General features: G+C 34.2%; 1 protein-coding gene across 3 annotated transcripts in view; it reads left to right on the top strand.

Moving 5' to 3' along the window:
* Positions 1 to 21,807, top strand: part of clu (clustered mitochondria protein homolog) — a 502,466-nt gene that overhangs the window by 225,508 nt on the left and 255,151 nt on the right. For all 3 annotated transcript variants that reach the window (XM_090401006.1, XM_090401005.1, XM_090401004.1), the window contains exons 4-7: positions 3,667 to 3,810; positions 12,696 to 12,808; positions 14,870 to 14,939; positions 18,552 to 18,636. In XM_090401006.1, the coding sequence (XP_090257132.1) occupies positions 3,667 to 3,810; positions 12,696 to 12,808; positions 14,870 to 14,939; positions 18,552 to 18,636 (412 nt within the window). The remainder of the gene's footprint in view (positions 1 to 3,666; positions 3,811 to 12,695; positions 12,809 to 14,869; positions 14,940 to 18,551; positions 18,637 to 21,807) is intronic.

The following is a 21,807-nucleotide window of genomic DNA, read 5'->3' as shown; positions in this document are numbered from 1 at the left end:
TCACTATGGCCCACAAATTTTCTGTTGAGTTAATGTCAGGAGAGGTGCCTGGTCACTGAAGCAATTGGATGTTGTGATTTTTGAGAAACTCTCACTTTTTTTTGAAGTGTGGTATGGAGCAAGGTCATGTTGGAAGACGAATTCCTTGTCTTTCTGGATCTGTGGGACAACTCTTTCCTCCAATATTTTTATGTATTGGTCACTTTTCATCATACCGTCAACAGGTACAAGTGATCCTGGACCTTCATATTTAAAACAATCTCAGAACACCTTCTTAGCTTGGGTGTTTAAGAGCTTGTTGAAGGTGAGTGGGAAAAGTCTTCCCTGCTGCTGTTTGCAAACATAGGGTATTCGCTCTCCTTGGACAAATAAATGTCTCATCTGATACGCCCTTCCACTTCTCAACAGTCCAATCTTTGTACACGTTTGTTCAATGTAGCCTTTTTTTCTACATAGCCTTCATCAATAATTGTTTTTTCTTTTTTGATGGATTAAACAATCTTTGACGGATTCCGCTATCTCCTAAGTTTATTTAAGTGTACAGCAGACAATCTGGGATGATTCATTTTCCTTTTCCTAACTAGGAAATGATTTCGAGTAAGTGTAGTTTTCCTTTTCTGTCAGGAGAAAACGTACCTGTCTTCCTAAACCTCTTTAAAATCACATTAACAGTATCCAAACCATCATCACACTTATTGGCAATTTGTCTTTGAGTCGTGGATTATGTGATGAGAAAGAGTACATATTTTTGAATGCTTTCTTAGAGATATATCCATTTTATAGCTACACAAAATGAATAAAACACTACAAATCTGAACTTTTTTTTTACACTATTAAAAACAATACTATTAATAAGCATCATAGAGATAATTAAGAGGGAGATGCTAAATCCCGTTTTATTTTATAGCCGGGTATGAAACTCTGGTCGAAATCCATCGACATCCGTAGAGTTTCAATGCCGAAAAAAACTATCGGTGGAACCAAGTGTAAATGATCACTTGAATAGTACAACACCAGGGCAACTCTATGCAAAGGTTTCAACCTTTGCATAGAGTTGCCCTGGTGTAGTTGCCCAGACCAGTTTCAACCTTTTTTGAGGTCTCATCAGTGAGTAGGTAGACCTGGAATATCAAGGTTTTAAGTGAACAGAAAGTAACATACCTCTACTATCGAAGTGGTGTACTATATATTGTTAATGTAAATTAACAATATATAGTACACAACACCAAAATTGTAAATAATGTTAACTACAAAGATAATAAGCCGAAAGGCTATTTTACCGGCAAATTTGTTAATTAAGAGGGAGATGTTAAATCCCGTTTTATTTTATAGCCGGGTACGAAACTCGGGTCGAAATCCATCGACATCCGTAGAGTTTCAATGCCGAAAAAAAACTATTGGTGGAACCATTAAGAGGGATTTAACATCTCCCTCTTAATTAACAAATTCGCCGGTAAAATAGCCTTTCGGCTTATTATCTTTGTAGTTAACATTATTTAACAATATATAGTACACCACTTCGGCAATTCGATAGTAGAGGTATGTAAGTTTCTGTTCGCTTAAAACCTTGATATTCCAGGTCTACCTACTCACTGATGTGACCTCAAAAAAGGTTGAAACCGATCTGGGTAGTGACCTCTTCTCATAATGTAAAACAATATATTTACATCTCTTAGGCGCTGGGTTTTACATTTTACATTAAGAATATTAAAGTTAGTGAAGGAGCTTGCTTCACCTTTGCATGGAGTTGCCCCGGTGTTGTACTATCCAAGTGATCATTTACACTTGGTTCCGTCGATAGTTTTTTTCGGCATTGAAAATCTACGGATGTCGATGGATTTTGACCAGAGTTTCGTACCCGGCTATAAAATAAAACGGGATTTAACATCTCCCTCTTAATTAACAAATTCGCCGGTAAAATAGCCTTTCGGCTTATTATCTTTGTAGTTAACATCATAGAGATAGTTAAAACATGCAGTACTCAACTAAAATGGTGAACTAAAACCAAAATTCTTGTGAACTGAAACCAAAACCAACCCAAAAACTTGACGAAACTTTGACTTTGGCTTTAAGATTGAACAGCTTCTTATGGTAGATGTCTGTCCTGATTGTCTACTGCTTTTTCATGACACTGTAAAGCATTTTTAGGTGTTGTTAATATTGTAAATCCATCTCATTTAGACCGACATCTTTTTCTATCACTTTCTGGATAATATAATCTTGTTGGCCAAGCAAATATCCTGCATTCTGATAACATGACTGAACCATCGTAGCCCTTCTTTACACAGGATAGTGCTAAGAGGAAACTGTTCACTCCACTTATGTAGCTGATCGTGTTATTCATGAAGAAGTTCCAATTATTACTGTTGCATGATGTTCACATATTGGCTCCATAATGCAAAGCAAGAAGAATTAGACTTGTAAATTTTATACTTTACTGCTATTCTGCTATTTTATCACTTTCCATAAGTTTTTAAACACTCTTGTCTTCTCCAATTTCATTTCTCACCTCACTCATCAGTTACACTGCAACCAAAATAATTGAACTGACAGACTTGCTCTAGCATATCCCTTAAGGAAGATAATTATCTGTATCATATATTTTCATTACCTTTGTTTTCTCAATACTGATAATCAAATTTAGTTAACTTTCAGCATCATCAATTGTAGTAATAAGAGTTCATTTCTCACACATTATTTGTGAATAAAGTCAGATCATTGGAATAATCTAGATCATTCCTCAATATTCTAAGATTCTTAAACTAGTTTGGTACCAAGTCCTTCCCCTTCAGATTCTTACATCACAAAATCCATTATAAGGCTAAATAGAAAAGGTGACAACACTCTTATCTTATTCCGATTATTATAAACCATTTGCTGTGTGCTTTATGTAATGGTATAAATTGGTTTGCTTTATTTTGGTCACATACTGAATCTCTTCATTCTTCTTTAACATATTCTTACTGAACAGGGATGAATTGTCTTTGTGCTTTGGTTACATATCAGACAGCATAGTATGAGTTATTGTGTCTTTTCTTTGAATCCAGTGTGCTGTGCAGAGGGGGACAGTTTACGTATAATAAGTAAGGGTCTTATAAAGTTATTATTATTAATATGTGACACCTTCAAGGAGTCCAAGGACTCATCGGGAGGGCACCTGCTCTACAACCCTCCCCCCCAGCACTATCCCCCAAGAACCACTGGTTCGTTCACCGCATCCCCCTTGGGGTTGCTGTGAATGAAAAAAAAATATAAAAAACTTGAGACTTCGTTTCTCGAACATTGAACCTGATATTGAAAAATTAGAAGGATCTCTTCAGGCTCAGGGCATGATCCTTTAATCATGCTTTTGGAAATCACCAGCAGCAAAAAAATAAATAAAATAATAATAATAAATAAATAAATAAAATAATAATAATAAATAAATAAATAAATAAATAAAATAATAATAATAATAAAAATAATAAATAAAAATCATAGTTGTGCAAGATCTGTATTTTGAAATATGTTCATGTGCTATACTTAAGACTTAGTCTACAGGTTGTTAATTTGTTAAACTATTCTCTCTACTTATAAAATCTTGAAACGAAAAAATTTTAATTTACCCTGTACTGTCATCATCATACTATGCCAGTTATAAATTTATCTATCCTAACCTTATTTTAGAACCATACACTGTCAGAGAGGCCCGTATTCATGTAAGGCATGTCAGAGACCTCTTAAAGGCATTAGATCCAGCCGATGCATATAACGGTGTTGACTGCAATTCTCTTTCCTTTCTTAATGTCATTACTCAGGGAGACATATTAGGTAAGTTTATTTTTGTTAAGCATGATAAATATGTTTATATTTCAAATAAGTCACAGTAGTAGGTTGGTTCTAAGTCCAAACTTTGGTACAGAGACCAATTAAAATTTGTTGTTGTTCATGGTCATTTTAATGTTAAGTTAGAGAAGATGTCATATAGTAGAGATGAAAAACCCATAGACACACTTCCCACATAAAGAAAGTGCACATCAGTTCCCATTCCATTTGTGTGGCTTCAACAGTTCTCCCCCCCCCCCCCCCATATATGCACACATTTACTATACCTGAACTCTCCAGGCACAACCTGGCAGAGTAAGTGGTAACAGTGTCGTTCATTAGCTGATTAGAACCATTGGATTCAGTCCTGTATACTTCAGTGGCTGGTCTTCAGAACTATGGTACGCACTTGAAGAGGGTGTACCATAGTTCTCAAGGTCTCTCCACTACAGTTTGTTAATTAATGTTTTCCGTGTAACTAGGCTATCAACCACACTACATCAGTAATATTCAATACTAAACACAAAGATATTCTTGCATGGAGGGCAACTTCAAGTAGCAATGTGAGCAAATATTAAAATAGGGAAATGGACAATTAAATATTTGCATCTATAGTTCCATAAAAGGTTGTATGAGGTGGAGATTTTTAAGTCATTAGAGGAGGCATTTGGTATAAAGGGAAAATTGGTCCTAGTTAGAGAGCTAAACAGCAAAGTAGAAAATGGATACTAGACATATAGAAATGTTCGGAGAAAATTTGGTGAGAAGAGAAGCTAATAACTACTTTCTGGATATTGGACACTAATATCATGCTCTAACATAAAAGATGTTGGACAAATGTGTCTAGAACATTTGTCTTATGTTCTATACACAATTCATGTATAGAACATATAAAAAATGAGTAAGTTTTACTATGCTATTGTTGGTAGTGATATCTTCACACAAATTTACCGGGATTTGAAATAGGAAATGATTGCCAGTTAGTTTAGAGAGGATAAAAAATGAATGTCATGTTGAAAATAATTTGCTGATTAGAACCATTGGATTCTATAATGGAAATAAATTTATAAAAAATATAAACTTGAACAGCTTTTAGAGGTGAACTGTAGATTTAAATATTATTAGAGAAAGAGGGGAAAAAATGAAACTTGGGAAAAACAAAAATCAATTCTTTGGAGGCCTTGGCAAATTATGATGAACTCAGGAAGTTAAAGAATTGGTCCTCAAACAAGAAAAGAAAAAAAAAAAGTTATTGAAAGTTCCTAGAAAGTATATTGGCATGAGCTCTGAGTGAATGCACAGAAAAATTGCAAGAAAGCCAAGCTGTATATGCAAAAATCATGTGAAGGCTTCAAAATATTCTGAATGGTACTATGAGAGCTTTAGCCAATCATTAGAAATTCAAACTTCTGAGCAGGCTTTCTGAATTGTGTGACTTAGCTGTTATAAAATTTCATGGTTGCATATTGGAACTGTTAGCTTTCCAGATTTTTGATGGTTTTTTTTCTGCCTGAGATATTGATATGTACTCCTGACTGCAATTAATATTTTCTATTACTGTTCTGTCACTACTCATCTCATTTAAGTCATTTATATTAATTATTTTAGATATTCAGAATATTAAGAATATCTTATTCTTCCTTTCCCAGTACATTTCTAAGCTATTTTCAATAGATAACTTCCAGAACATTTTGTTGTCTTCTCAAAGTCTGACTTCTGTTTAGCTACTTTCACACATTTTTCTTAAATTCTCTGATTTTTGTAGGTTGCAGTCAATATACAGGTATATGTTGACATGCTTGTCACAAAACATTTGATATGGATACATTTATCTTCTTGTCATATAGTTGAGATTTTTCACTTCTGAATCATTCACTTCAGCTTTTTCTCCTTTTAATGTTTGTATAATGGAGTCTACATTTCACTTCAGAAAGCAGCACAATTTTCTTATTTTTGTACATGTTTCTTCTCAGGTGGATAAAAATGGTAATCATTTTTATCCATCTGTCAACTAATAGCAATCATTTCCTTTTTCAAATTTTTTATATCCATACCAGTCTGAAAATATTACTATTAATACTTTTAGATCTTGTTATTCTTTTCATTTGAATTTATTCCTATCTTTATGTTAGAACATAGTATTAGCAATGATGAATTATGTCCTGCAAGTACTTACCGTTTTTATTAACTTTGCTCTCTTTTCTTCAAATTTTCCTATAACATTTCAGTATATCTGCAATTCATTTCTTGTTCTGCTATTAAGGTCTCTTCCAAGGAACAGCTTTGCTGTTTTTTGTCATTTGTGCTCTCTAGTGAATAAAAAAAATTTCTTTCTTCTTTATTAGAACTTTCCATTTGACTGACCGTAGTCACAAATAAGCCTCATTTGCCCAATTTCCCACTTTACTACAAAATTTAATATTGAATATTGTAGCTACATCTTTCTTTCCATATTGTTCAAATATAATATCTTAACACAAATTACATTAACATTATATTTCTGTAATTCTTCTTTGCTTCACCATTTTTTCATTTAAACTTGGAATATTAGTTGACGGTTGCTCCAGCAGTTGTCTTTTTAGTGTCATTAATCTTGATAACCAACGCTCAAATGTCAACCAACTTCTGGTACAGCCCTGTGTAATAATTACATCTTCACTTATCTGACTCTTCAATTATTGAGGAGCAGATAAGTGAATTTGATTCACTTATCTGCTGATGTGCTTCTTCAGGAATGTAGATAAGCAAAACATCTATATTCCTGAAGATGTAAAATGTGTAGTTTACTTTAGTATCATATTAAAAGATATGTTCGTTACTAGAGAAAACTACACCTTACAAAGCTTAAAAACTAATGATGAAAGTACAACAATAAATGACATGCATCAAAAGTTGAGCATTGCTGCTAACTGGTTTATAAATTGTATATCGTAACTTAGCTCTGTTAAGTTAAAATGAAGTTGGTGAATATAACTTTGATTCCTTTTGTATTGCATTAAATACCAATTTTTCATGAAGACTTGTTTAACTTTATGGAAGCATCTATTGCATTTTTGCTTCTTGTTGTGCAGAAGGCTAGATCCAACTTGTATGCTCTTTTTCCATTATAATTCCTTTAATGCTTATCTCATGCATATCTTCCCTGAGTGATCTATATGTTCAACATAAGATGCCACAGGAACAGAATATCTTGTAGATATCTGGCTTCTTCATAGGTGGTGTTGCTGCTTGGGCAATCAGATTATAGATTCTTTCTTCAGGAATATGAAGGCTGCTTTAAGGTTGTGCTACTTCAGAACTTAAGGTTATTCTGTGTTACATTTCTAATATGAGATAGGGTAGAAATATTCTGTAATTTTAATTTTTATGGATTATTAGATCTCTCTCTCTCATGTTTTCTGTAGGATATCATTAAAACATCTTCAGATAGCTAAATGTAAGGATCCGTTAATTTCAAACACTAGTAGGATTTAGATGCTCCCAAAGCTTGCAGATCTGAGATACCTTTTGTGCCTAATCGTGAAAGCCAGAGATTCCCTGATATACACCCTCTCAGGATATTTTGTTGACAAAATATATTATCCTGGAATATGGGGATCTCAGCTACCTCAGATGTGGTGAGCCTATTTACCATTGTTCCCCAAAGGGAATCGTATTATTACTACACTGAACTCTTTCTTTGCATAGATGGCACCTTTTGTGTCATCTATGCAAAGTTAGAAAAGGCTAATTTTGCTTGGTGGGAAGAGTTCAGTGTAGCAATAATACAATTCCCTTTTGTAATAATACAATTATTTTGATGAATGGGGAAGGTTTACTATGGGCTCATCATTTTCACCACAACTAGCTGATATTGTCATGGAATCCTGTGAAAAGCAGACTTTAGAGAATTACCATATAAAAGACAAAAATATGGCATCTTATATAGATATTTTTCTCAGTTGGTTAGAACAAGAACTGATATACCTAAGTGTGATCTTATTTAATAAAAAAAAATAAATTAAAAAAAATGGTGCAGATTGAAAAGACTTAGTTAATTCCTACAGAAATCATCTTAAAAGACCTCTGTTAGTAAAGAAAATTGAAACTATGGAGGATTATCACTCTACCTTAAATTAAAAATGTAGCATAATAGCTCTGAAGCAGCACAACCTAAAGGCGCCCATTCCCACCTTTGAATTAAAGCCTTCTATCAAGATATTTGATTCCTGTGATACCTTATGCAGGACAGATGGTGAGAACAGTATGAAATAGTGTTTCGAGGATGTGCAAAAAAAAAAAAAGAAAAAGAAAAAAAGCATGCAGTTCAGGTTTAGCTTTCCACATGAGTGAAGGACATGAATTTCAACAAGCAAAAATGCCATACATTGAATTCAGCAATTATATCAATAAATTTAAAGAGACTTTGAGATTATTTTATATCAAATGCAATCTTAACAATAATTAAGGTTTTATCCTCAACCATTTATGGTATTCTTTTGTAATACATTTGAACTTTCCAGAGTTAGGTTATAAGGCATGGTATGTAAAACAGTCAGTACAGAGCATTAATATGACCTGTGTGTTAAGGCTTCGGTGCTGGGTGAAACTCATGCTAGAGGCTTAATGGAGTGAAACAGCACTGAGAAAGGATTAGAAATGTTATTTAATTCTTCCAGTATGTCATCTCAGTCACTGAGACATTGTCAGGGATTACAGTAGGAGATGTAACACATGCATGCACACACACAAAGTGAAATATGTGGACAAAATTTTGAGATCTCAAAGTATTAACATTTCCCATATTTTAGGAACTTTTATGCAACCATATTTATATATATATGTATACATATGAGTGTCCCTCATAATAATGAGTGTTCACTTTGCCAAGATCTATCAACCTGGTATATGTAATCACTATACTGGATGAAGAGATACAGGTGTGAAGAAGCCTCTAGAACTCAGGCATAACCTGGATAAGAATTCCAAAATGGAAACAGATGGGAATATCAACATATATATACTAAAGGAATGTTTGGCTGAACTAGCTACTCTCTTGACATGTTTGTATCATTTGAGTCTCTTCTCAGGTAAGATCCCATAGAGTTTGAAAGAACACATTATAGTCCTTTTGTACGAGGGTGGTCTGAAAAGTTCTCTGCCTAACAATGAAAAAAACAAATTTATAATTTCAAAATTGTTTTTATTTTTCAACATAATCTCCCTTAAGACTAATGCATTTATTCCAGCAATGCTCCAGTGCTATTATCCCATCCCTTTAGTGGTTCTCAGTAAGATCTGCAAAATACCTCTCTACAGCTGTAGTGCTTGATTTGAAGAAAAACTCTGACCAGCAAGGAAGAGTTTTAGTTTTGGGAAGAGATAGAAGTCAGAGGGAGCCAAATCTGGGGAAAAGGGTGGATGTTCTAACAATTCATAGTGCAGATCCCTTAATTTTCCCATTGCCAAAACACCTTTGTGGGCAGGTGCATTGTCCTGATGAAAGATGATTTTTTTGTTTCTGCAAACTGGGTCTTTTCTCACAAATTTTTTCATCTAGTCTGGTTAAAAGTTCGGAATAATATCCCCCAGTTATTGTTTTACCCTTTTCAATATAATTAATAAACAAAATGCTTTAGCATCCCAAAAAAACTGATGCCATGACCTTTCCTGATGATGGAACCGACTTTGTCGTCTTTGGTGCTGAACAACCGGCTTCTGTCCACTGTTTTGACTGCTGTTTGGATTCTGCTGTGTAATGGTGAATCTAAGTCTCATCCATAGTAATAAATCGATGCACAAATCGGTTTTGTTCTTGTTAAAACACTCCAAGCACTGTTCAGAAATTTTCATGTGTGTGCTTTTTTGATCTGCTGTGAGCAAGCGCTGCACCCCATATGCAATTGTTCATGCAGAATATATCCTACATGTTCTTTTGAAATGCCTATAGTCTCAGCAATTTCACGCACTTTGACTCGCTGGTCATCCAATACCATATCGTGCACTTGATCAATGATTTCTGCTGTTGTTACACTTTTTCGACGTCCTTCATGTGGATCATCTTCAAGGCTGGTGTGGCTACGTTTAAACTTGGCAGCCCATTTCTTAATTGTCGAAAATGATGGAGAAGAGTGCCAATAAACTTTTATGAACTTCGAATGAGTTTCTTTTGGTGTTAAACCTTCTTTTACAAAGAATTTTATAACCGCATCATACTCATTTTTATCCATTTCAAGAGGATACAGACAACATTTTTGCTTCAGACAGCTGTATAAAACAAACTGCTTGATAGAATGACTTGAAATATCACATGGATGCTTATGACAACTGTACCAACTTAGAAAAAAAAAATCTTGCCAGTAGTGTTGCCATCTATGGTCGAGGCCGAGAACTTTTCAGGCCACCCTCTTACAAGGATGGTGCAGAAATTGGTGTCTAACTACTGACTATCAGTATCTCAGGAGTGATGAAAATTTTAGAAAAGTTGAGCTCGCATCTAGAAATCAGTTGACAGATGAGCTATACTTTGCAAGGAACAGCATGGGTTTACTAAAGGAAGGTTATGTCTGAGCAATCTGCTCATATGTTATAATATTATGGCTGAGTTGGATAAAGGAAGCATTTGATAGACCTCCATATGAAAGGCTGTTGCATAAATTAGAGAATACTGGATTGGAATATAAACTTAGTAACATGAAGAGTGGCTAATAACAAGTATCAGAAAGTAGTATATGGGGATGTGAATCTGCCAGATATAAAGTGACCCATGGTGTACCCAAAGATCAGTCCTGAGACCATTATTGTTCAATCTATATGTTAATGATATGGAAAGCACTTAAAAGATCAATTGTTTGATCTTTTAGGTGCAAAGATAGGCAAGGCAGTCAGAGATGCTACTTATGTACGGCACTTACAAAATGATTTGAATGGGCTGGAGCCATAGGCAAATGATAATATAGTGGTTATCAGTTAATGTTAGCGAGTGTGAAGTTATGCACTTTAGCATGATAAGATTGGTGGGATGCTTGGATAAACTGATGAAGCTAGATCTTGGAGTTATGATGGATTGGAATTTGAAGTTCAGTGATGAAACATAGCAAAAAAATTTAAAATACAACTCTGATGAAATGAACATTAATGGATAAGGAAATTAGCCTTAAAAGCCAGTGCAGCCATATCAAGGCCTTAAAAAACCTTTTTTTAAGGCCTTGATATGGCTGCACTGGATGAATCTGCATGGATTTGGTATTGTGGCTTCTGAGGAAATAAAGAAGCTGTGGAAAGGGTAGCAAGAAGAGTTAAAAAGATGATTACTGGGATTATGGAATGTTGGAATTTGGATTATGAAACAGACTGAGAGTATGTGGATTGAAGCTGCTGGTAAATAGGAAGGGAAGGGATGACATGACAGAAGCCTATAAATGAAAGAAATTTTTTTGATATATGGTAGGTGAAAAGAGGCAGAGGGCATTTGTGGTAGTTTGTGTACAGTTAACGTGGTGAAAGCTAGATTTTTTTTTTTTTTTTTCCCAGAGCATTAGGTGGGTGGGAACAGTTTGCCTGTTGAAGTGGTGAGTGCAGCTAGTGTGAATGAATTTAAGGGAAGGTATTTGACAGCTGGTATGAGGGGAGGTATGGCCTCCTGCAATGAGTCCTTGGCTCCCTAGAGTTCCCTGATAATAATAGTAAACTTAAAGGATAACAATAAATGTATAGAAGCCTCTAAAATGACATATCCAGCAACAGTGAATAAGTCACCATATGTAAGAGACCTAAATTTCATAGAAGTTGGTCATGATAGAAGTCATACAGTACAGATTAACATGAAGTACATGTATGACATTTCAGCATGATTTGCTCTATTAACATCAGGTTAAAAAAATCCTTCTGGTTTGTTTTGTTTTCAACTTGATATTCCATTTGATTCCTGATGAATTATACTATAGTGCATTGCTGAATGATTAAATAGTTTATTTATAATATTATTATACCAGATTTATTACTATATCATAAATATTATTTCTTTTGTGCAGTATAAAAATTATAAATTTCTTGCATCGTGAACTTTTTAGTTTTCTTTTATTTTTCATGTTACTCTCCCCACTGGAAATCGAATATTTATATTGCATTAGGTGTGCCAAGAGTTAAAGTTGGAAATCCCTACTTTGAAAATCAAACATAATTTTATGCCATATCCTGCATTAAGTTAGGTGTTGCCCAGGAATGAAAATCATGTACCACTTTCTGCAAATTTTTCACTACTAGATTATGTTGTGATTCAAGCCAATGCTACTAGCTATAGGAATCAAAGTGTGTGTGTGTTTCTTCTGTTTAATACAATAATACATGTAAAGTATGAAATCTTTAAAAAAAATTATATAAAATATATATATAAAAATTTAATTAAAGAAATCATACTTTAAAAAAGTATGATTTCTTTAATTAAATTGCAATAATGATAGATTTGTCACCTGAAGTGACTTCACTGCTTCTTGGAATCCTGAATTGGGTTGAAAAATGTTTCTCTAGAGCAGAGTTCATCTAATCTATAACCACTTTTTTGGTTATATATTTACACACATATAATTAGTTTTCTATTGGGTGGAATAATCCAACAGTCAAATATCATAATAGCTTCATAATTCTGGTCATGTACCAGTCAGCTTTTTTGTGATAATGAACTTGGAAAGACCAAAGAAATAGTTTATTATAGTGAATATACCAGATTTTAATGAATTTCCTTTGGCATAGCATTGATACCTACAATTTATTTTTAATTAAGCATCTCTAAATGGAATTTGATATAATGAAAGTTGACTACCATTTATTATACGAGTAAGACAAATATTTGCCTACAAATATTTTTTTTTTTTTGTCCTTTTATTCTAAACTAGTTCCTTCTCTTTCTCTAGAGAAAAAGAAAACTCGTCCAGATTCTGTTGATTGTACTCCACCAGATTACATTTTACCTGGATCCCGTGAACGTCCTCTATCTCCCCTTCAACCCCAAGCAAAAGAGCAAAAGGTAATAGTGTGAATTTTTGCAGGGTGGTATATTTTTTTTCTCCTCTCTAGCTAAGTAATTGATTCATAGGTTATGACCTATTTATAACTGGGTTGCTAAGTCTTCCTTAATAAATGTGTTTTGGCTTAGTTACTGGTGAGAACGCATGTTGAGCATTTAATGGAATGAAAATAGAATAAGGAGTGAACGAAACAGTTCAACGCTTGCAGTATTTTCTTCGGTTGCAAAGACATCTTCAGGTATACAGTGTATGTAATAGTGTGTGTGTGCTTGTGTATGTAACACACACACACACATACAGCAGTTCCTGCAACGGCTTTGTTTTTACGAATGAAGTAGCCTGGGTGAAAGCAAAATTAGACAGTTCAATTTCTTGAGGAACTTCTGTAATATGACTTCCACCCATAAAGGCTGTAAACCTTTAATATGTTAGTACATTGGGTGGGATAAGGACTTTTCTGTTTTTTTTTTAAATTCATTTTAAGAGTTGGAGAAAGCAGAAAAAAGTATATAAAAACCCAAGACAAGAAAAGAGGCCCAAAGGAAAAAATAACATGAAGGAAAGAACAGTAAGTCGTAAGTTATCAGTGAATATTAATGATAATGATTTGCTGGATTTCTGCTCAGGACATGGACTAGTCATTACTAACACCATCTTCCAACATAAAGACATGCACAAATTCATGTGGATAGAAGACACAAGAAATAAGAAAAGTCTCATTAACTACGTTGTCGTTGATTGTGATATCTTTATGCGGCTTCAGGATACAACATCAGGAAAGACATCATGAGGCAAAACATCAGGAAATTGAAGTAATTATTCCTGACATGATTGTAGTCTTCATAATTTTACTGAAATGAATGCTGATCACCATGTAAAACTAAAGGAAAGAATAGATTCAATATTTATATTAAAGCAAATAGAAAAATCATTACAATACCCCTTGAGGGTACATGGCAGGAATTTGATGATGATGATGATGATGATGATACAATGAAAACTTCTTTACATGTGTTTTATTGATTTAACTAAAGCATTCAGTAGAATACAGTTAAAATATATAACCATGGTTAAATATGGGGAGGAAATACCAAAACAAATTTTACATGTAATTAAGAATACACACACACGTGCACAGAGAGAGAGAGATAACAGTTTTCTAATAAATACAGAACAAGGACAGACTGAAGAAATTAAAATAACCAAAGGAAATAGACAAGGTGATTCATTAAATCCTGCCTTATTTAATTTAGTGATGGATGAAATAATAAAAAGCAAACAAAAAGATAATGTGAACAAATTAAAAATGAAAATTTGGATATATGATATAGAATAATTGGATATGTGATTTAATCTTACTAGTAGAAAATGAAGATGACCTACAAAGATTACTAGATACATTAAATAATGCAACAAAAAAAAGAAAGTGAAGATATCAACAGAAAAAAAACTAAAACAATGACAATTGCCATGGAACCCATGAGAAGTATATTAGAAATCAAAGGGAAAATAATTGAACAAGTTAGTAAAATATTTAGGAATAGAAATGAACAACTGTCATCACACAAAATGAAGTACAAAAACGATTAAAGCTAGTAGAACATGTTGCTGAAAGGATGCTAAACTGCTGTTAGAATGACTCTCTCCTTAGTGAAAATGTGGGAGGGTCTTATCCTAATTAATGGCAAGCAATAATTTTTTTATTTTATTTATTTATTTTTTTTAATATTTACAAATCTTACCTTATTTGTCATATGGATGTGGTGTCACTCTACTGCATGCTTTATATCTGGTGAAATAAAAACTATAATCCACTGTTTTTCTACTTTTTGAATTACTTGTTTGTTGATAATTCGTTAGTTTCAGATAGAAATATTTTCTTTAACATAGTATTACTAAATTTCTTGGGTCAATATGTTTTCAGAGGTCTCTTATCATTCGTAATCTCTAGAGAAATGATATTTAATAATTAAATTCCAAATAATTAAATACTTGAGTAGGTATGCTATAATTGTGTTGTTTAAATCTTGCTTATCACAAGAATTTTTTTTTTTCTCCAGGGTCCCTTAGCACTTAAAGTTCTTACTACCAGTGGATGGAATCCTCCCCCAGGAACTAGGAAACTTCACGGTAAGAATTTCTTGGAGATAGTGAGATGGTTTTTTGATAATTGAATTAATTATCAAAATTGAATTTTGGTAATTGAGTCTTAGTTTATAGAATTTAATTGCTATGATGTTTAGTTTAGTGACAATATTTCCTGTAAAGTTCATGGAGTAAAGAGATGTATATGAGAAATCAGTATAATTAAAAATTCGTTGCATGTTTTATGCTATTTCTCTCAAGTATTTAAATTTAAAAAAGTGGTAGTTCCAACTAAGATTCATCCTAAGCTAATAGTTTTTACATATGTCCAATATGTAAAAATATTGGACATATGTAAAAATAAATTGAAAGTATGTAAGATATGTAAAAATAGATTGAAAGTTGTGGGAATATAATAAGGACTTAAGTACAGATCCTTATTATATTCCCACAACTTTCAATCTATTTTTCATATGAAAATCTGATCTTGATCTTTATTTGTCCTGAACCTAGCTTGTACAAAGTTTTGTTACAAATTTCTTCTTAGCCTCTTCATTTTCATTTAAAACCAATTACACTGTAAAACTTTTATGTTTCCATATTTGAATATTACTGATCAGATATCTAATCTAGCTGTCATTCCACATTTCAAGTTTTTGATGGCTTTTCTGTTTTCATATGCACTGCTTGGAAAGAAGTCAACAGGCGCCATAGTGCCCACCTTAATAAGATGTAATAAGACCTCCTTTTGTTGCAATTACTGTAACAATCCTATGGGACAAACTTCCCACAAGTGTACGATAGCAGTCAATAGGAATTTTGGACCATTTTTACTGTAGTCATGTAATGAGGTCCTGGACTATTGTGGGGAAGACATCCATTGACCTCACCCAATGCTCCAGTTCATCCCACTGATGTTCAGTAAGGTTGAGATCAGGGCTCTGTGGAGGCCAATCAAGTGTAGTGATGTTTATGTTCACAAACCATGCAGTTACAATGTCAGCCTTATGACATGGTGCATCGTACTGAAAGAGACAACGATCAGTTCTGTATAAACACTTTAAAGTCAGAAGCATTTCATCGTCCAAAGTGTTCAGATACCTCTGAGTTCAACAGAGGTCTGAAGCTAAACCAGGAAAAACAGGACCATACCATCACACTGCCACCTCTAAATTTCATAATTGGGGTTATGCATTCTGGTAAAAGATGTTCAACAGGCATCTGCCACATCCACAATCCATCTCCTGGATAGAGGGTATAGCATGATTCATCACTCCATAACACATCTTTCCAAGCTTCCATGTCCCACTGTACATTCATCTTTGCATCACCAGAGATGACGCTGCATGCTAGTTTAGATAACGTGGGACTTGCATATTGCAGTCCCTCCATGGAAACCCATGCTGTAAGCCTTGGTTCCGAATGTTGTTTTGTGGTGATTCCTGTTCCAGCCAGTGCCTAGGACTCCACATTCAGCATGTCAGCTAATGAATAGTGGTTTTTACATATCATTTTTCATAATAGCCTGTGCTCACATTCGGTGAGTTTGGTGGTAGTCCACTGCAGGTAACATTTGCAGTTGATTTCCTGCGCTTCCATTTCAGTATGACATCACTGATTGTTGACCTAGGATGGCCCAATTTGTCAATAATTTTCTGAACAGATAGTCCTGCAACATCGCATCCTATCACAATGCCTCTTTCAAACTTCATCAGTTCCCTTTTTTCAGCCATTTCATCCAGACAGAGTTGCTTTGACTTGGGAACATCATATTCCTCTGGTTTATATCTGCCACAAACATGTGACTCATTACATGCATGATGCACTTTGTCCATAGGGGTGTCCATTGACATTTCCCCCAGATGATTCTAGACATGTAGAATATCAAATATAATGTAAGATTTATGAAATCTTACATTATATATCTGATTTTAAAAAAAAAACATTGCAAAGATAGAATGATTATTTAGAGAGCTGTAAAAAAGTAAGCTAATCTTTTATATTTCTTGTGTGGTTATATCTTTGTCAAATAAATCTTGTGTGATAGCTGTGATTGGTAGGCAGTATTTGGCTGAGTTCAGATTGTATATTAACTAATTTCTCTCTGTGTGTGTGTGTGTGTCTTTGAGAGTGAACAAAACAGTAGTGAGATGTAGATCAGTGCAAAAGACAAATATAAATAGAAGTAGAAAGTTTTTTTTCACTTGGTTATAAATGAACTTTATTCAAGTGTAAGCAAACAGTTTGTGCATGAAGTATCTTCACAACTAGACTAATTGTATATAGAGGCTAATGATTTCACATCTGTTGCCTTAGTATCCCATAATACATAGTGTTATACACTTCCAAAATGTACTTGTATATAGCATTATGCACGCTCGTTAGTCCATGCAAACTTTGTTTACGCTTGGATAAAGGATTAAACAAGAATTTAATTTCTTGGCAAGTTTAATTTAACAAATGTAAGTGGTGTACATTTTTCAAAAATGGTAAGATACCATGAATGCAATATGCATAATCTTGGAAATATTGAGGATATTTTTCTCCTTTGTTTGACTTTTACAAAGGTTTTGTGCATTCTTTCCTAATATCTGTACCATGTCTTGAATGGCCTTTGTTGTTAGTGTGATTTTTGCAGCTACCGAATGATATAAATGGATGGTAGCACTGGTAATTTTTTGGAATGCATTCCACTTAGTTACTTTAGGACTTGAAGTTATTGCATTTCTTTTTCACATTTTTCTGATTACTTATATAATAATGATATTCGGAAAATTTCATCTAATCTACCTCCTTCATACTCCATCACTTTATCTCATATCTTTGTTATAGATAAATTCACGAGCACTGCTTCACTGAAATGTCATCCACCATTTGTAGAAAGTTTTCTATGGATTAAAAAGTATACTAGACATGGATTCTTGTTTTAATCTTTTACTGAAGTGTAAGCAAACAGTTTGTGCATGAAGTATCTTCAGAACCAGCTACTTGTATATAGAGGCCTGTTGACGTACATCAATTACCTTAGTATCCCATAATGCTCAGTACACTTCCTTTTGGACATGTATATTGCTATGCTTTTTAGCAATATACATTATGGAAATGGTCACAATCTGGACCAGTTTTATCCTTTATCAAGGTCTCATTAGTGGGAGCTAAGGAGAAGAAAATTAGATTAAATCAACTTTTGATAATTTAAAGTTTGATATCAGTTGACTTGATTTTAGATTTGATATTTGAGCCGAGTTGATTTGACTAAGGTTATGTCAACTTCAGTATTTTCCTGGGTCTAGCTCGCACTAATTGAGACCTCAAAGATCAAAATTGGTCTGGATGGTTACTCTCCCTATAACACACAGTACCATACGTATCTGCAAGGAAGTGTGCTATGCATTAAGGGATATTCCAGTAATTGATATGATCTCAACAGCCTCTATATATGAGAAGCATAATTGTGAAGCTACTTCATATGCATACTTTGTAGGCAGTATGAATGAGTTGATGTGAATCTCCATAGTTAAGGCATTAAATTTTCTGTTTTCATTAAAATTGTGTGTGGGAGGGGGGGTTGAACTGGGGCTTTGTATATGTCTGCATGCTATTGCACTTATATATTTTTGCAAAAATTTGATTTTGTCTTGAATATTTCCCCCCCAGGTGATCTAATGTATTTATATGTGGTAACATTAGAGGATAAGCGCTTCCATATAACAGCATCTACAAGAGGATTTTATGTTAATCAGTAAGTATATTATATTTAAAAGTTATTGTATAATGCATAGATTGCCATGTCCTTATAAATTTTATGAAAATTATAGAATAACCAAATATTATTTGTTGATAGTGCTAAAATGAGAGCCTCCATAGCTCAGTTGATGTAGATGAAGTCCTTTGGTCGGAAAGACCTGGGTTCGATTCCTTCCATGACATGAGAAACCTTTATCTGGTCTCTTTTGACTAAGGGCGAGTTAGCCAGTCTCATGTGGAGGTAGAGGTTTTTTCTCCCAGAAACTTGGGTTGTCCCTCAAAACAGACAAACTGTAGAACACATGCAATTTACAGACAGGAATACTTGGAGGCATAGGGGTAACCACCTTATCCTCATATTACAGTTAGGAAATCCAAGGATACTTGGAAGGCTCTGGGTGCTTAAGTGCCTGTTAAAGCTACTGATGGATGGATAGTGCTAAAATACATTATCAGTCCATCATAATGTAATACTCTGAAAATTAATTCTTCCAGTTAATTCTGAAGTAAATAATTCTATATTATGTGTTTTATATAATATAGAAGTGGACAATAAAATTTATCTATGCCTCTGTTCCTACATAACCTGTGGGAACTTGGGCACAAATAAATTTCAGGATCTCCCTTCAAATTATTTTCTATATCATTTATCTACAAATTAAACAGCAGTGGTTCAAGCACAGCCTTGCAGCACACCACTATTTACCTGCCTTCTCCTGGATTCTGCTTCTCCATAATACTACTTTTTGATATCTGATCAGCAGCCACCTTCTTATTCACTTAACTAGTGTCATATCCATTCCCATTTGTTCTGATTTGCATAACAGAGTTCCATATGGTATTCTGTCAAATACCTTTGCAAAATCATCATGTTACCATTTCCTTTATCAAACTGATTGTCATTCTATTGTAAAAAGTTAATAGATTACTAAGGCATGATGACCGCTTTATAAATCCATGTTGTCCTTCATAAGAGTATCGTATTCTTATCCATCCATTCTTGAATTCTCTTTTTGACCACTCTTGAAATACTGATTGGGTGTAGTTTGCTGCTGCAGACTTAGATCCTCCTTTATGCAAAGGAATTATTTTGTCCTCCTTCCACTCTCTTGGGACCTAAAATGTGATCTGATATCCCATCCAATCCCACAGCTGTATTTGCATTCAGATTTTGCAATATCCTAAATACCTCTAATTCATCAACTTCTGTTGTCACATCAGTCTGTCACCTGTGCTATAGCAATATCTTCACTTGGATGATATATCCTTGCCTTCCTTACCCTCCTGACCTTTGGTATGCAGTGTAATATTGCTTCTTCCAGATATCCCTTGACTATCCCTCATGTACTGCAAGCATCCTTCCCTTGCAGATCTTTATACCATAGTACTGTTTCAAGCTTCCTCCTAAGTGTATTATAATCACCTGCCTTGTAGTTCCACATATACAGGTTGTGAACAAGATCCAACACTCTCATAAACCCCTTCCCCTGAGTCTCTTCTGTCACATTCTGTTTAAATTAATTATCTCTCACTAAGTGTATAAATTTCATTTCCTTCCTGCCATGCAGTCTTTTCTCCTTCCAATATCTCCGAAATTGAAGCCCCTATTATAATTACTCGATTTGGTGCATGTAATCCACATCATTCCTGGCTTCTCCCTGTTCCATAGCAGCAATCAGTTTTATATTTTGTCCTGTTGGCCTCAATCTCACACCACATTGACTCAAAAGAACTGCCATCTACCCCAAATGACTTCTCTTGTTGACTGCAATTCATCTCTCATCAGCAGTACACCCACCTGTCCTTTTGTCCTCTCTACTCTCTGAAAATACTAAATCGGTCACATTCTATCCCCAAAATTACATATGCTGTTAGCAGTGTCTCCCTAATACCTATAACTTTTGGTGAGGTTGCACTAACCAATGCCAGAAATCTTCCCTTTTTTCTCCCTGATGCTTCTAACATTAGTATATAGAAACTATCAATATTGTTGCCTGAGATACTAAATTCTGCATTTTTTTGTTCGTTCACACACTCATTCACTTTATGGGTGCCTTAAACACATTAATTTGCATCTGCCCTAATTTCTTTAGTTTTCCTGACTTTGCATCTCCACACTCTTAGTGAATAAAATTCTCTAGACACCTAATTAAATCCATTTAAGTTGCTGCCCATCAGCATTGTATGAATTTTTCTGAATTGTGGCCATAAGTCCACAAACTCTACATCATTCCATCTGCACAACTTGCATATTGATTCATCAGCAATCATCACACTCCTTCTCAGTTTGCCTCTATCATAGTGTGGCAGCAGACTTATGAATTTCACTCTCTCTCTTCTTTTCACTTCTTCCAATAACCCTCACATCCTCCCTTATATAGTACTTTCTCACCTCTCAGGTTATTAGTTACAGCCATAATAATCAATTCTTTCACCTTCCCTTTCTGCATTCCAGCAGCATTACTAATATTATTAATTTTTGCACAGGATAACAAGATTTTGTCATGCTTTCTTAAAGTACTCCAATTATCATAGAATTGCTGTAAAAAATTATCTGCTTATGTTCTTTCTCTCATTTATTCTTACAATTTTCTTTTTTAGCTTCAGACCTCTTGCTTTTTTCTGTTCTTGGTTCAACAGGGTTTTAAGAATTTCTTTTTCAGTTTATGCATTTACGATCTTGGTATGTTTTAGACCATGCAATTCTGTTATGTCAGTTATGTAGCTCACATGTTTTTGTTACTGAGTCTAGTCTCCCAGTTATCTATTCTACTTGTTTAATTTGAAGGTCATACTGAAAATGCTTTAGATGAAAATGTTATGTAAATTGTTCTTTAATTAATAATTGTTTATTTTGTTATGCTGACTTGTATGCAGTTCATCATCTAACTACTACTTGGCTTATTTTGGAGATGATGATAGGCTTGGAAAAAAAAAAAATCTATTCTGGTCCCTAGAGCTAGGTGTCTGTTTCTAGTACATTTTATTAATGATCTCAAATGTGAAATTTCATCAAAATATTACTGAGCCAAGCATTTTTATGGGTTTGAACCCTACTGTGGACACTGATGTCTTTGAATGCATTTAGGTGAATTGCCTAGTGTGAGACTGCTACCATGCTTATTCTGGTGGCCTTGAAGGGGCTTGGGGGGGGGGGATTTTGATT

The sequence above is a fragment of the Typopeltis vanoorti genome, chromosome 11 (genome assembly GCF_054136105.1).
Source record: "Typopeltis vanoorti isolate ZY-2024b chromosome 11, IOZ_Tvanoo_1.0, whole genome shotgun sequence".
Classification (NCBI taxonomy): Eukaryota; Metazoa; Arthropoda; class Arachnida; order Uropygi; family Thelyphonidae; genus Typopeltis; species Typopeltis vanoorti.
This window is presented reverse-complemented; position numbering and strand designations above follow the sequence as displayed.